This window comes from Amphiura filiformis, chromosome 15 (genome assembly GCF_039555335.1).
Source record: "Amphiura filiformis chromosome 15, Afil_fr2py, whole genome shotgun sequence".
NCBI lineage: Eukaryota > Metazoa > Echinodermata > Ophiuroidea > Amphilepidida > Amphiuridae > Amphiura > Amphiura filiformis.
In genome coordinates this window covers 58,327,953-58,344,434 of record NC_092642.1, presented here as the reverse complement: position 1 = coordinate 58,344,434, position 16,482 = coordinate 58,327,953, and the positions used below count along the sequence as shown (strand labels likewise).

Genomic DNA, 16,482 nt, shown 5'->3' with positions numbered 1-16,482 from the left:
TGAGAGGAAAGGACTTGCACTCATCCAAACAGAAAACTCGTCCATTACGTCACAAACCCACCGAAGCTCCAATCTTGCCGCTTATTTGACAATAAGCATGCCATATATAACCAGTAGTGATTTAATTTAATTTATTTAACACACACACGACAGACAGACGTTGTCTTACATATACCAGTATTCTGTTGTTGTGCGCTTCGTCGAATGTGTTATCAATCGGAGACCATCAAAGACTGTGCTAGCATCGGCACGCAAGCTTTTCCGTGAGTATCATCAACATCCTTGTTGTCTGAGTTATGGGTTGTGATAGTGAAAATATTAATTAGATATAAAACGTGCTTTTTATTTTTACTTTTTACTTAGATTCTTGCCGGCGATACGTAAAAAATCTCTGATTTACTGAGACTTTCATTTTGAGACATTTTCATGTGAATACATTTTGTATTAAATAATGGCTTGTTTCTTGTTATGTTAAAGCTGTCTAGCAATAATTAACAATACATATTTACATTGTTAGTTTTGCGAAATAGTACCTGTATAGTTATTCAATTAAATCATATAGTTAATGGTGTTTGCTCTGTCTGGGATATTGAAAAACAGATTCGTGACATAAGAAATTAATACTTGTATGAAAGAACACGAAATAATATGGCGTTAGGTTTTGATTTTATCTATACCACCATACATGGGACACACACTCACCCCCAACACACTCACCCCAATACACACCCATTTACACACAGCCTTATCCCACATACCCACACCACCGACACCCCCACACAAACACACCCCCACCCACCCCACACACACACACCCACCCCCACCCATCCACGCAAACACGTCCTATCGAGGTCTTAAACTCAGTAATAGCTATGTTTAAAATCGATGTTTTAAATTCAAACAATTGATTATTTCTGAAAAACCAAAACTCTACAAATTTTCCAATTCTATAGATGTTAATTTTAAACATAACACAGACAACTCTGGCACAGTGGCCTTGTTCAAATTCATGTTAAAATGGTGAATTAAATCTTAATACCCTTAAAATGAACATAACCAATTCAGGCAGTAAGCCCTCGATAGATTCGCTATTCCATCTTTCCTTGGCATGTTTATACACAATGCTCGCTAATTATGATTCATTTTTGCCGAATATATTAAACATCTCGAAACCAGTGCAGTTAATTGAATCACGACGATACGAGAAATAATATTAAAAAACATATTATATGTGACGTGTCATGTCAAAAGCAGACACTTTTGGGCAGGATCGTAAATGGAGAAATAGCCAAAAATCTGCCCGGGGTGATTTTTTCACAATTTGGGTTTGTTTCAAATTTGTGATGTTATTAATGTTAAAAATATTGTCGGATAGTTTTAGACCGGAATATAACTGGCATCTTCTATTTTTGAGACATTTTCCAAGGTAATTCCTACTCTCAACATTGTCAATAATATTTTTAAAGGCCGATATCTCAATTTGCAATTTTATAATACCATAACTTACGAACTCTATATCTTCGCTTAGGAATGTCCGATTTCGTTGGGGAAAACGGCGTTGTGGAGCAAAATATCTCTATAAGATATGTCAAAATATCAAAATTGAAAACCTGCCCAAAAGTGTCTGCTTTTGACATGACACGTCACATATTTTAATAGCCCTGCCGGCATTATATAATGCAACATATGAATTTATTGTCCGATTTTACCTACCTATACAGCATGTGTTTGTTCGCAATTCTATGAGACTTTTTTAGATTGCTATATAATTTTCACTGATATGACATGTACGAGTCGGTATTATATCGTCATTTATCAAGTGTTGCAATCGTCTACATGGTCTATGTGTCTATCTGGTTGTTTATCTGTCCGTTTGTATAAAGTTATTTTGCTATGGGACTACAAGTTATACATCCTTTTACCATGTGGTGGTCATCAAAAAGGTCGAATAAAGCAATATCAAAAGGAAGTAATGTGTTAGTGAAGGAAATAAAATATATGCCATTTTGTCATATTGGGGTCGATTTGCAGTTAAAGATTTTACTAGACTTCATGTGTGAAAAAACGATTCTTAGAATTCTTGTTACCATGCTCCATGTAGAAAATAACATCTCATTAAATCCTTAATGTACGATTTCCGTCAAATTTTGATTTTGTTCTTCTTTATTCAAAATGTTAAAATAATATTAGTAATAACTGATGGGAAGGGTTGCTGTCAGTTGCTGTCAATTTAAAGCTGAAATAACAAGGTAATGGGAAAGAAATCCCGCTGGTTATTTTGGACATTTGACACGCAGGACATATTATCATAATTTTTGAATTATGATAATATGTTGAACATTGCTCTGTTGACCTACAAAGACAACACATTTGGCCGATTCCATTTAGGTGCAAGTTGGGACATGTGTAAACATTACAAATATGGAAAAAAATCAGGTTTGAAAAAAATTAACCAATTTCATATTATAAGATCGTACATTATGGCTTTAAATCATGTATATGGCCTCTGTAAGAGACGTGAACATGATAAAGCCCTAAGTTGTATTTTTTTTTTATTGTTAACTGTAATAGAACTAAAACACGAAAAACACATAGTGCATAAAAATTGTGAATGAAAATTGCCTGACAATATTGATCGTAATCTTATTCGCATCATATAATCTTCATATCTCATGTATACCTATTTATATTCCCATATGTTTGTAAATAATAATCTCTCATTTTTACTTCTACATTTAGGATCCGGGCCTATCATACATATGAAATATATATGAAAATATGAAATAACACGTGCTAACCTGCGGAATTGCTTAATATACACTGTCAAATGAGGTATAAAGCATGGATGTACCACACAGACATTGCTGGAGATGTGAGAAAAGCTTGTCAGAAACTATCGTACCGTGTAAGATGTGCAATATAGCTAAATATTGCTGCCCGAAATGTGATGATGATGATAAATACATACATAAGCCTGAATGTGAAGTATGGCGACCAAAAACATGTGGTAACGTTGGGTGTACGACAACTGGAGTACTCAAAGAGGTTAGTGTATAGTGGGCTGTTATGACATCTTATCTGTTCCTATACCGACTTTACAGTATACCAAACAAGATGGTTGTTTCCTGCCGTTTTAAAATCCATCTTATATAGTATCCTTTCCTGCCTTTTGATAATGATGATAATTATGAAAATGCGTATGAGTGAACAATTACACTAATAGTTGATAACAATAATACTATAGAAAAGATACAGTAATTACAACTATCAGAGATGTCAGGTACTAGTGTATTGGGATTGGGATTCATATTGGTAAGTAATGTTGTGGGAGAGATTTTAGTTTTGACAAACACAATGTGAATATTTCCGTGATGAATAGCAGACATTGTGTACAGTGCAGTAAATGATTTGCAGCTGGTTTACTTCCAATCGATATTTTTACTCTTCAAAATCTTACATAAATTGATTTTAAGGAAGAAAATGCGTAGTTTTGCGTAATCAGATTGAATTATAACACGATATATGAAACGATGTGTACAGCAGCTCATACAATGTATGAAGCTTTAGATCATATCATATTTATTTAGCAGTTGTTTTTGTGTGTGTCATATTATTGACATATGAAGTAAGGCATCGTATCTAGTTTGCTTGAATGTGGAAACATGTTTACATTTGTAGACTCGGTAAGATTGGGTTTCTATGATCAAAATGCAATTAAAGGTATGCTACTCGCTGGCAGACCAACAATTGGATAAGGAATAGAGTTACAAATACTGACCAGAGGAACTGCTAGGAGATTACGTTTTCACCATTCCCTGACGGGGCCGGGCTGTACTCAGTACCTTATAAGCTTTATCAGGTTTTAAATTACAACCGAGATCAGGCCCATTGCTCAAGAAAATTTAAATAATAAATGAACCGGAGCAAAAACAAATGCATGACACTCATATGAAATAACTACCTTGAGACATTAAACTCATTTCTGCACTTTTCAGAAGCATGTTGAGAATTTGAGAGTATAAAAGTCAAAAAGGAGGAAATATATGATAGGTTATTCTTTCCTTAAATCGAGTATGTCAGCTTTGGAAAATATTAAGTCAATCATAACCATATCAAAACTCTCGGGTACATAATTTATCAATTTTATAACCGACCGCACAAAATTAAGGCAGTGACCTTGAATATATTGTCAACGCAAGGGATTGAATTACTGAATAAAATTGAAAATTAGCTCTCATTCTCCGGTGTAAAATGTAGTTAAAGGTCGACTTGATAGTGCGTTAGATATTGTAAAATGAAAAAAAAAACACTCAGGTGTGCTTGCCTCTCTCTCGTACGTCATAAGTGTGAAGCTGTATGTAGGGGCGTGTAGGGTGTGGGGGTGTGTGTGAGCGGTGTGTTATTGGAGACGTTTGGGTTGGAGGTGTGTGGGGGTGGGCCTGTAAATATTTGTAATTCTGTTTGGGTGTTTGCGTAGAGGTGATCGCGCGCGTGTTTGAAGTGATTAAATGACAATGTATTGGCAAGTATAATCTTTGAACATAACATATATGATTTATTATCTCTTTGTTGCAGTGTTCTGGATGTAATGATGCCTGGTTCTGTTCTACAACATGCCAACAACAAAACTGGTCATTACACAAAGACGTATGCAGACAACAGAAGACCCATATTAAAAACGGTGCTCAATTACTCCACACAAAGTTTCAAACTTTCATTAGTTCCAGCAGACCACTAGATATGCCCTACTATTTTGGGAATTCACTACCAATTGATATGCTCAACCTGGATGGAAATGAATGGGACGGTTCCTGTGATCAACCAAGTGATATGGAACCACTCCTCAAAAATTATTCCATTTTATCAGTTGGTTGTGGCAACATTCGGAATGTCTTATACACTGTAGTATCACTGCCAGATAAATTTACCGGTAAACTTGATATAACATTGAATGATCTAGATCCATTTGTACTAGCTCGAAATGTGCTATTCCTTTATCTGATGACAGTTTACGCATCTATGGATAATATAGCGTTGACTTTAACAACACTTTGGTACAGTCTTCATCTAACTGAAAGTCAATATAACCTAATCATAGCTAGTTTGAAAGTACTCACTAGCATAAGTAGCGAAAGTCTTGAGTCTGCCACTGGTGGTGTTGTACGAGTCAGTGAATCAGATCTACGTATTCTCCTTGAAGTTTGGCAGAATTGGATGGATATGAATTGTGAAAGAGCGAACCCGGAATCTATCAATTTGAGGCAGCAACGGAAGAAAATGTTCACAGAAGATATCATATCTGCTGAAGGTATTCGTGTATATAAGCAGCAAATACCAAAGATTTATCAAAAGTCTGTTGATGATTGGATTCAAAATGGTGTTTTTGTTCCCACAGGTTTTGATCGAAGAACATTAACTTATGACAACCCTACATTAACAGGTCGAAAAATTGGGAAGAGTCCATGGCATATTGGCGAAGCATTGCGTGGGGATTGTCAAACACCCAGCGATTTTACATTTGTGTATTGTATACCAACTGATTTGTGGCCTTTTGGGGCATGGGATGTTCTACAAACAAAAGATTTCCAGACATCTACATCAAAACATTTAATTGATCCGTTTTATCGATACATTGCTAGCTGTATAAATGAAACTATTCAGTTCTTTTTATTAGATAGAATCAGAATCACTTTGATCAATTGTGATTGCTTAAAGTTATCAGACAAAATACAAACAAATCATGTAAACATGTCCAAATCATTTGACCGGATTTTTACTTCTAACGTCGCTGACTACGTTGGAACACGAACATTACTGCAGGCAATGGAGCCTCTACTAAATGTAGACAACAAATATGCAACTATCATTACGCAATACTGGAATTGGTATGGACTATTCCCGGAATCTCTTGTAGATCATGAAACACACGTTAAAGACGGTACAAATGCAAGATGTTTAGAATCAGCACAGAAAGACACAAAACAGAAATTTACCATGGCAACAGCCCCACGTTTCTGGGTTCAAGAATATTTTAACAATACCAAATGGTTTCTGATGTATTTAAGATCAGATCTATTAGCTTGCACCTCAGAATTTAGTTCAAATAGTACATTAGTGAAGGTTCCATCACTTCAAGAATTTAAAAGTGTAGGAAATCTAAGAATGCGCGATTTTCGACACGAGGTAAATAGGGTTGCGCCATTTCGATATCGGCGAAACATTCGTCCAGTGAATATGCTGCGAGGAATGTCCAGAATGATTGAATGGTACATTCCGTAATACCTATTATCATGATTATCATGTCGTTATGAGTTCGTCAGTTTGAATTGGAATAATAATTGATATGCTGCCCTATGGCTGTTTTCCAGAGATGCCATGTTTGCTAATTCAAAATACAAATCGGAATTCGGCACTCTGTATTTTTAATATGGACACATTTTCTGATACGGGTAAAGTGGAGGGCGAGTTAGCGCAGCGGTAATTCCCTCGCTTTGCACCACTGAGGTCCCGGGTTCAAGCCGCGGCGCGGCCCAAGGACTCATGTGCACTTGGTTTATCCCGATTCCATGCTCGCTCTCGCAAGTTTTCTCCGGAATCTCCGGTTTCCTCCTGTATCGTAAAAATCGGTGATTAGTTGTCTGGTTATCAAAAACTTCCTTCACCCAATGGAATTTGGGGAGCTGCACAGATAATTGGTGGATGTTACAATCTAAATGCATAGGTGTGCGCCATTCGGCAGCAACCTAGTTGATGCGATCTGATTGTGATGATTCACCATTGCAGCGAAATTACAGCGCTTTGAGTCCTCTGAGATCTGGAGAAAGGCGCTTTATAAATCCAAAATTTATTATTATTATCTACGTGATGATTCGTGCTTGATAATTATTTTTCTAACATATAAGGCATAATGAAATGCTTGCGGGAGACTCCCTTTAAGACAATAATCGAAATAAGAGGGCACTGTGAGATTTTACTAAAATTACGCCCTCAACTTTTGTCAAAGTCCAGTTTTAAACATGTACGCAATCATTGCCAATTATACTATTCGCCAATTTTGAAATTAACCTTTAGCTAAGCTTAAATGCGGCGCTGACATGGTGTATCTTATTTTCAGCATTAGTGGTTTACGATCTACACTCATCCAATTGGTGACATAGTCAGAAGGTGCAATCCCATCTTTACGCAGTTGACAAGCATATTTTATTTCAAACCGAATCATAATGTCGATGCGTGACAACTGTCTTAACCTCAATAACACCAAAGCCGAAAAAAAAAAATAGCACTTAGCTTTTTTAGCAAATGTGTCTCAGACAGACTTTCTTTTTTTCGCCTAAAGTGTCCATATTATCGTATATTACTGTGCCCGGTACGCTCTTTTTATTCATTTCGTTTGGTCTTCTTTTATATATTTCTCCATTCCACCTGTCCTTGTCCTTTTTTTTCTTGCATTGGCACCTTTTGTTTTTGTATGTGTTGTTTTTGATGTAGTGGGCATTCCTTTAATTTAGTGTTTTCACTATTGGGTTTGTCCTGGCTTTCCGTGCAGCCTATATAAATAATAATAAAAAATAAGACTTTTTTTTTTATTTGAATTCTTTTATTCTTTATTTGTTCATGTAAATAAGGCTTTCCTATAGAATAGAGGATATTTTACCGTAACATAATGAGTAAAAATAAATACGTGATGAATTACGTGACTCGTCAATAGAACTGCAAACATCTAAAAGAACAAAGACTTTCACTATCTTTACATACATGAATCAATCTTTATTATACATAATGGCATTACTCGTTTTGAGTTGATTTACAAAATGACGTTATAGCAGGGATTCTCTAAATATGTTCTTGTTGATGCACATTCAAGGACATACATCTTTATATCTGCTGTCGGATATACATTATGTAAGAAAAACACTGCTCTAAACACTTTTCCCCATAATCATGATCTATAATGCTGTTATTCAAACGACGTCCATTAAGTACTCGGATGAACTACACGCCATGCGGCATCTACACAGTAAGCCAAGAAATTAAGGTACCAGTTATGTTCATCCCCTGTATATCCGAAACAAAGACAGATATGCCATAATTGGAACCGGCAGCCAATAGCTACATTTTTTAGCTTGAATTTAAGATCTCATTGGTTGAACTTGTTCAAGAAATAAAGACATGACTATCCAAAAACCCAAGGACGATGCCAATTTAAAAGTTGCAGTTCATGAGTTTGCTCCATCGCATGCCCTATTGATTTGTACACAAAGCGTTCGTGAACAAGAGAACTGGCGCAGTGTTTCCATTGATTAGCACGTTAAGTGTAGACAAGGTACTGTTGGTCGAAGCAGCCAAAAAATATCGATTTTCATTATGTAAATCAATATATTATTGAAAAATAACACTTTGAAGTTTTGCAAAACTTCATTCTACAAACCATATACTTTCAAACCTTGCTTGATTTATCGTTGTTAATGAGTTATGTACGTTTATGTAAGTGTTGCAGGTGTTTCAGCCCTCCTACAACATAACTCAAGAACCACAGGACCTACAAAAGTATATCTGTGATATTTGAATTCTTCTACACACTCGCTATGAAATGAGCAATGCGATTTTTGCCAAAGCTGACTACCATTCGCAAGATGCTGTGAACTACCAAATCGCAACATTTTAAAATAGTGTCACTGTCAAACCTTAAAACTAGCGCTTTGCTTTCATTGATTAGAACAAACACAAAAGTACAACTTTTGATTTCGTTTCTTTATTAGGTTTTAGATCACTGTTTCTTTAAGGGGTGGGGTATGAACGTTTGGACAGTATTTATTGTGGGACATTAGAGCACATCTGACATATCGAATGTCCTTCTGATATCAAATAATTTTGATTTTTTGAAATTCGCAATGTAATACACATTTTTATGGCAAATGATTAAAAATTGATATTTTTGATGTTTAACAGTAGTAAACTTTATAAATCTGATGATTTATACTTAAAGTGTATGTAGGTGGGATGAAAAGCCGACGATCAATTGAACATTTTGACCTTTCGTATTGAAGATATGGATTTTTTCCCAAAACACCAAAAAAATCCATATCTTCAATATGAAAGGTCAAAATTTTCAATTGATCGTCGGCTTTTCCTCCCAGCTACATACACTTTAAGAATGTCATTAGATTTATAAAATTTACTTCAAGGACTGTTATATATCAAAAATGTGAACAAATATAAAATTGTAATAATTTGTCATAAAATTTGTATTATATCGTGAATGTCAAAAAATGAAAATTATTTGATATCAGAAAGACATTCTTCGTATTCAGAATGAAATTCGGTTTGTCTGATGTGCTCTCATGTCCCACAAAAAATACTGTCGAAACGCTCAAAACGCTCATTCCAGATCCCTTAATTCTCAACCAATTTCAACAAGTAAGGTCTTAAATCAGAGCTAAAGAGTACCAGGTATTGGCTGCTTGATTTAATTTTGACATATTTGTCTTTATTTAGGATATACAGGGTTGAACGCAACTGGTACCTTAAATTTTTGGCTTACTGTATAAGAGCATATGATTATTTTACGCATCCTGCCCCGTTGATATCGATGAGTTTAATGATCACGACACATTGCATTTTCTATTTTTTCCAAAAATTAAAGCCGTCGCGTTTTATATTTATCGATATAACTATAAAATAACCTTTTCTGCCACTACTTTAAGGGTACTTGCCCATCATTGTCATTCAGGGGCGTGTTTAAAAAACGGCACAGCGCATTAGTAAAAAGAATAGAAAATACTAAAATTTACACCAGGGTTCGAACCACTGCCAAGGCACTATGAATGCTAAAGATGCCTACTGTGCCACAGTGACTGTGGTTAACATTCGGTGATTTTCAAAGATATACATATCAACACGTTTCAAGTGTATTGAAAATCAGCTTTTGGTAGGAATACAGTCAATAGAAAGACATATGACTCTACTTGTCTGTTTGTTTCTCATTTAATACAAATTAATTTTGATGAACTGAACTGGTATGACTCTTAGACTCGTGATAAACGACGATTCATTTTGTAATAATAAAATGAAAACGCTGGGTCATTCACGTCGTCATTTGTAACTCATGTCAAATCCTGGGGAGTGACGACACACATCCGAGTATACGTGCGCAATCGATACTCAATGATCCAGACAATACCATTTGAATATACCGCCCTTATGTATGCACCTGCTTGACACATATTGTCACTTGCGGGAAGATATACTATACCCTAATAGCTTACAATAGATACCCCACCGTAAATAGTTCTCTTCATTACCTCGCTGTGCCAGTATATACGCGTAGTGTACGTACTTTTGAACCATATTTTGTTCAAAAATGATAGGAAGGGACTGTGTTCAGCTAAAACGTTGGCTATCAGCAGATGCCCAATGGTATCAGGAAGTGTTGCAGAAGGGTAAGCGTACTCATTATTTATTTAAAATTGATTTATTTATAAAATCCAAATGGGAAATCCGAAAAACACGTCAGGTCAAAATTTTCACCCTAGAAATATTGTGAAATAAAATCGAATCAAATTTAGGCTCTGCAAACAACGTCCATTATTCCCAGAGGGGTTTGCTACACGCGTATATAATACATTATAATTTGGGGTTAATTTGAGAAGACTTATGCCTCAAGTTTTAAAATACACCGAGTGCACCTTTTTTTACCAAAAACCTCGACAATTCAACACTCTGTAAAAACAAATCAAGAATTATCTGGGATAATTGCAACTAAGTATATGAACGTTATGATCTAAGCTACCAGATGCATCATTAATTTCATGACTATGATATTTAGTTGTGGAAAAATATTACTTTAATATTTTGGCGGGATTATTTCCCGCCAAAAATTTCAACCAAAAAGAGAAAGTACCCTTAATGAATTCAACGGCGCTGCAATCTTTATTAAATGTGCATAATATTGATAATTAAGCTGATATCAATCAGTGCATTACATGTATTACTGACGCAATAAATGATTGTTATCCCTCTCTGATGTATAAACTGATATCAATCAGTGCATTATTATTGACGCAATAAATGAATGTTATCACTCTCTGACTTTGTTAATGAAGATCGCTGTAGATTAATGCACAGGTAGTTCCCTGATATACGAACAAATTAATTAAGCATCGTGCCCTTGAACAAAGTAACGAACACGCGTTTTATTGATGGTTCTATCACTGAGCATAATAGCTGATAACAAGTAATGAAAAAAAAAGATAATTATACATTATTATAGGAGCAAGTGAATTTTCTGACTTATCTGATGCATAATTGATGCTGCCCCTGATCTTCTACCAGCCAACAATTTTACGTCACGTTTATTACAACATCGTATAAAAGTAATCTACGTTGTACTTAGATTCATACATTGTAAATACGTATAATTGTGAACTCGTATTCGTGAACTTGTGACAACGTTATTCCAGTAGGGCCAGATTTGCAACGTTGATTTTCGGACGTTGATGGGTCATTCTTCGGTAAGGTGCACATTTGAAGGTTTGGAAAATAGACATTTCAAAATGATTTTTCTGTTAATTTATTTACACATTAAGAAAGAGATATGTCTCCACTGTAGTACAAAATTATTTGGCTCAATCTTTATTAGCAGCTTCATGTATTATTTTTGCCTTTTCTGCAGCTAACGTCATCTCCGTCACCGTCGTCATCTCCGTCACCTTTGCAACGATGTTCAACTGATACGAAAAATGTGTCGCACATTGAACATTTGTTTTTTACCTACAGAGGAAGGGAGTATAACGAAGATTATGCAACATTATCATTACATTTCCATTTGACCAGTTTTAAGGTCAAAGCAGGGCATTATCTGTAGAGTGACGGAGATAATGTAAATGAATGGAAATTCTGCTGTATCATCTCCGTCACGTGACGGAAATGATTCTCTCATAGTAAAATCATCTCCGAACGTCATATCCGTCACAAAATTGTGACGGATATGACGTGATGGTAAACTTACGACCCTAGTGGTACAACTATAACATACACATGGTCAATAAAGCAGGTGAATAGAAATAAACGTACAACTGTTGTAATTTTGACAAAAGTAAAATAAATAATGCGAACATTTTAGGTATCATAAGCGTTCGGAGATGATGACTAATAAAGGTACCTACCCGTATGAGTGAAGAAATGGTTATAGTTTTGATGAATTTATTGCGCCAACATGAGGGGAAAACGTCTAAATGAATTTACTGCATATTGACTTGTGCTCTCTGGGTCAAATATATGACCTTAAAAAATTCTTCTAAATTCTAAATTTTCGTGACGGTAGATGACGCAGACATATGGACAGGAAATTTCAGACATATAGGGTGAAATTATTTTTACTCCTGGCTATGAAAGATGTGTTACACTAACTTTTTCTACAATATACAATAAATAACTTGTCATTCCAGGTGTTTTTTACGATGCTGAAGTTATCCACTAAAAGATATCAGCATCAAAAGTTTTGATGACCCCAATCGGGACATGGGGTTTTGGGGGTTGTGACACCTTGTATAAGCAGTTTTCTCGAAAATATGAACTTCTTTTAATATTTTGATGTTTTAAGATATAAAAGGAACATCAATACTAAACAACTGCAAAATAAAAATTCGAAATAATTTTTCGTATTTTAGTTATGACTCCTGAAAGTGGCGGGACTGCAATTGGGCACCTTACAAGAATGACCCATCAATATAACGTCATTTTGACGTTGTTATGACGGCAAGTTGTGACGTATTATTCGTAAGTTGTGGCAACGTTCGACCGGACTTAAAAAGGACGTTTGAATAATACGTCCACAACTTGACGTCGAAACAACGTCATGACAACGTCATATCACGTCCGAAAATCAACGTCGAATACGAGTTCACAAATTTACAACGTATACAAGTACAACGTCGGCGAACGTCGTGACTAACGCAGTGTGTTGGCTGGGTTAGTAATTTGACAATAGTCAGTATGCTTCAACTATAATTATAAATACGTATTTATAAATACGCACGTGACCACCTCCGCGGTGCCATAACAGCTTGTAGACAGGGCGTCTGGAAGTGACCTTCCACACAGCGGGTGGTCTTCCTGTACATTTGAATGCAAAGGCAGTAAACGACAACAGACTGTGCAACAAAATTAGAGGAACACCGTCTTGTCCCGTTCCCCTTGCCACTGTAAAGCATGAAAAGTGCATGATAAAAGTGGGAGTGTTTGATGCGTGTTGTTAGACCATAGCAGCTTGCAGACAGGACATCTGGAAGTGGGCTTCGACACAGCGGTGGTCTTTCTGTACTTTTGAATGCAAATCATACTGCACAAAATATTTTGTTCTTTGTGACATTATTGCAAACGCTTCCGTCGATAAATATTTTTTCCGTCGGCAAATACTTTCAAAATGTTCTTTTCATAATATATTACAAATTCGGACCCCCCCCCCCGTGTGTAATAAATTTGCTATTGAATTAATACTTGAATTTGATGATATTTATCTGCAGAGTTCCTATCCTTTTCTTTGACATGAGGATTGGCCATACTTGCTGATCTTGGTATGTCGTGCCCATGCGTATACTTATAAATATATTCGAAGGTAGCTGGTAGTCCAAGCTTCAACTTAAATTGCGTTTATAGTAATGTTTTCTTTTGGCCAATTATTGCTCAGTTGATCTCTTCAATTTATGTAATCGACGATATAAACATTAACACTCGCCACTCTGTTACAACCAAGTTTGTAAAAATCCATTAATACAATTCTCATTTCAAAGTCTCTTACTTTATAATAGTCCCATACTATCAAAATGATGTCTGCTTATTTGGTTTATTGATGTTAATTTCAAAATGTAATACCGTAAAACCCCGTCTACAAGCATATATAGTGTTTTTTATAAAAGCTTAATTAATTCGAAGCAAGCGTTAATATACCAATACAATAGATCGGTCTTAAAATAATACTTGTTTGTATATGCTTGGATCCGTAATTTATTTGCTCGAGCTCCATAATGGCGACTGGATTAATGTAGCTTTCATCAGAAGCACACTATATGCTTGTAGACGGGGTTTTACGGTATTATCTTGATCCCCTTGAAATGACAAAGATTGTAATTTAGGAGTTTCCATGTCATCTAAATAATGGAATTTGGCCGTTCTCTAGGGAGTAGAAAGAACACTCATTTTGGATACAGCTTGTGCAGGTAACATACCTATTTAATTTTGCACATCCACATCCCCACAGAGACACATACATACCACACACGCAAATACCCATTAACATGATTAAAGGTTTATTAATAATAGTACCTTTCTTTGGATATCCTCTTTAAATACATCAAAACAATCTATATTATCGTGGTTAACAAAGTTAACAACTTGTAAATGTACCGACGGAAATATTTTTTACCGACGGAAGTTGTGATTTGTTGACCCCAAAATTTTTTGCATGGTTTGAAAAAGTGAAGAGCAAAAAAAAACAAATGATAATAGGCGTTTAATTCATAATTTTTCATCATTTTCTTTACAATTCTCCCCTTCTTCCTGTCACCCTGGGTGAAAATTAGTCTATTATGGACGATTTTTTTTTCAACAACACCTTCCGTCTACCGACGGCCTTACATGTACCGACGGCCATGACGAGCGGGGGGGGCACCGGCCCCCCTGCACCCACTGGCTACGCCACTGGTACTAACCAATTGACGTCAAAAAAACTTGCATATCCTACCAGCATTATACAACGTTCCGACGTTGACGTCACTTTTACTGATGTGCCCATAGGAGAACGGCCATTCCATCTTTACAAGACGTATTATCTTTAAGCAAACAAAAGGCTAAACACAGCATTATGAGATTTATGTTTTATATACTGCCTCCGTGCCCTATATAATATAAATGTAAAATCCTTGAAATATTAAACTCATCTACTTCATATTTTTGCACTTTTCCGAACCTTTTCGGAATTTTGAGAGCGTTTATAAAAGTCAAAGAGGAGGAAATAAATCTTTGCTCTCTCCTTGCGTCGAGTACATGTCAGTTTTGTAAAAAATTAAGTCAATACGATCATAATGGGTGCATAATTTTACCAACTATCCGACAACGCAAATTATGACAGATAACCTTGAATATATTGTCTAAGCAATTAAGGCATTGAATTACTTCGAATTAAATTGAAAATTACCCCTCATTCTCCAGTGTAAAATGTAATTAAAGATCGACTTGAAAAAAGAGGAAACAATTAATGTGTGATTATTAAAGCAATAATTGTAACATTTCCATAACAAATAGATTAGAATGCTAGCTTTTACGGTGCACAGCGTCATCATCCCTATATCTTCGTGTCAAAAATTGCCGTGATAGTACGGCGAATCCACTCGTTCTTCAACAGCTACGCATGGCGATTTTGTTCGAGATAGGCCGAGCGACTCAGGCTAAGCATATCACTCTAACGATATGAGATAGGCCTACCGCAGCGTTTCCATTCATACACGTTTTACGATCTGCGCATGCTCAGTACCCATATGACGTTGCCATTACAAGAAGATTCGATTTGTTGTCAGGTAAAACTCAGGTTTTGTTTTCAATGACACTAACTGGAAATTCAATACACTCAGCTGCGATTGCCTCATTACATTACATTACATACAAGGCATAAAGACCACGGCGCGAAGATGGAACACAAAATATTTTGAAAAGCAAAATAAAACAGCAAACTGAAACAAAGCCACCAGATTATTGTGGGAACACGAAGGTTTTGAGACCTCTCTTGAAACTTGGCAGAGAAACAGCAGTACGGAGTTCAGATGGAAGTGAGTTCCAGAGTGCAGGTGCGGTGAGAGAAAAACTCTTATCAAAAGCCTCAATTCTTTCAACACATATATTTTACTACATTTTCACCCAGTTTTACCGAATGTTCAATGCTTTGCATAATATGATTTTTTGCATTGGCTCAACATGGTATTAACAACTTGACCGTATTACGGTAATCCATTAAGTTTGGTATCATCATTATAGGTGATCACATTCCCTTTTATATGACACTATCCAAACTACAATGACAGGTTGCTAGGATGGCCAAGCAAATTGTGTCATATGCAATAAAGCAAGAGAATAAATGAGATGTATATGCGCCAAGAAAGTATCCTTACACTTGGAAAAATAATCACAATTTCACAACTGAACCATATCGGGGTAACTTTGTTTTTTTAATAGATGCGCCATCTATTTCGGCACATTTTGACACCCTATTGAATCCAATGTGACTTCAACAAGCAAAGTTACAAGCATTTGATTAGACGAAGGTCCAGTTTTAAAAGTGACACACTGGTCTATTCAAAACTCCATGGACTAGACATCTGGTTTGAGAGTGGTAAATGGCTAATTTGTGTGTGCCTTTAATTTAAAACAAAAGGAACAAAAGAAAACTGAAACAAAAGAGCTGACAAATAAAATGCAAGTTATGAAAAGTAC

General features: G+C 35.8%; 1 protein-coding gene across 1 annotated transcript; it reads left to right on the top strand.

Annotated features, from left to right (window-relative positions):
* Positions 1-2,767: 2,767 nt before the first annotated feature.
* Positions 2,768-7,519, top strand: LOC140171888 (uncharacterized). Its single transcript, XM_072195231.1, has 2 exons — positions 2,768-3,045; positions 4,576-7,519. The coding sequence occupies exons 1-2, from the start codon at positions 2,842-2,844 to the stop codon at positions 6,277-6,279; spliced, it is 1,908 nt and encodes a 635-aa protein (XP_072051332.1). The 5' UTR covers positions 2,768-2,841; the 3' UTR covers positions 6,280-7,519.
* Positions 7,520-16,482: the final 8,963 nt, after the last annotated feature.

What these genes read in the sequence shown, in the direction of transcription:
- LOC140171888 (XM_072195231.1), top strand. Translation starts at nt 2,842, where the DNA reads ATGGATGTACCACACAGACATTGCTGGAGATGTGAGAAAAGCTTGTCA. An exon ending in CAACTGGAGTACTCAAAGAG is followed by an intron (nt 3,046 to 4,575) that starts GTTAGTGTATAG and finishes TCTTTGTTGCAG; the next exon opens with TGTTCTGGATGTAATGATGC.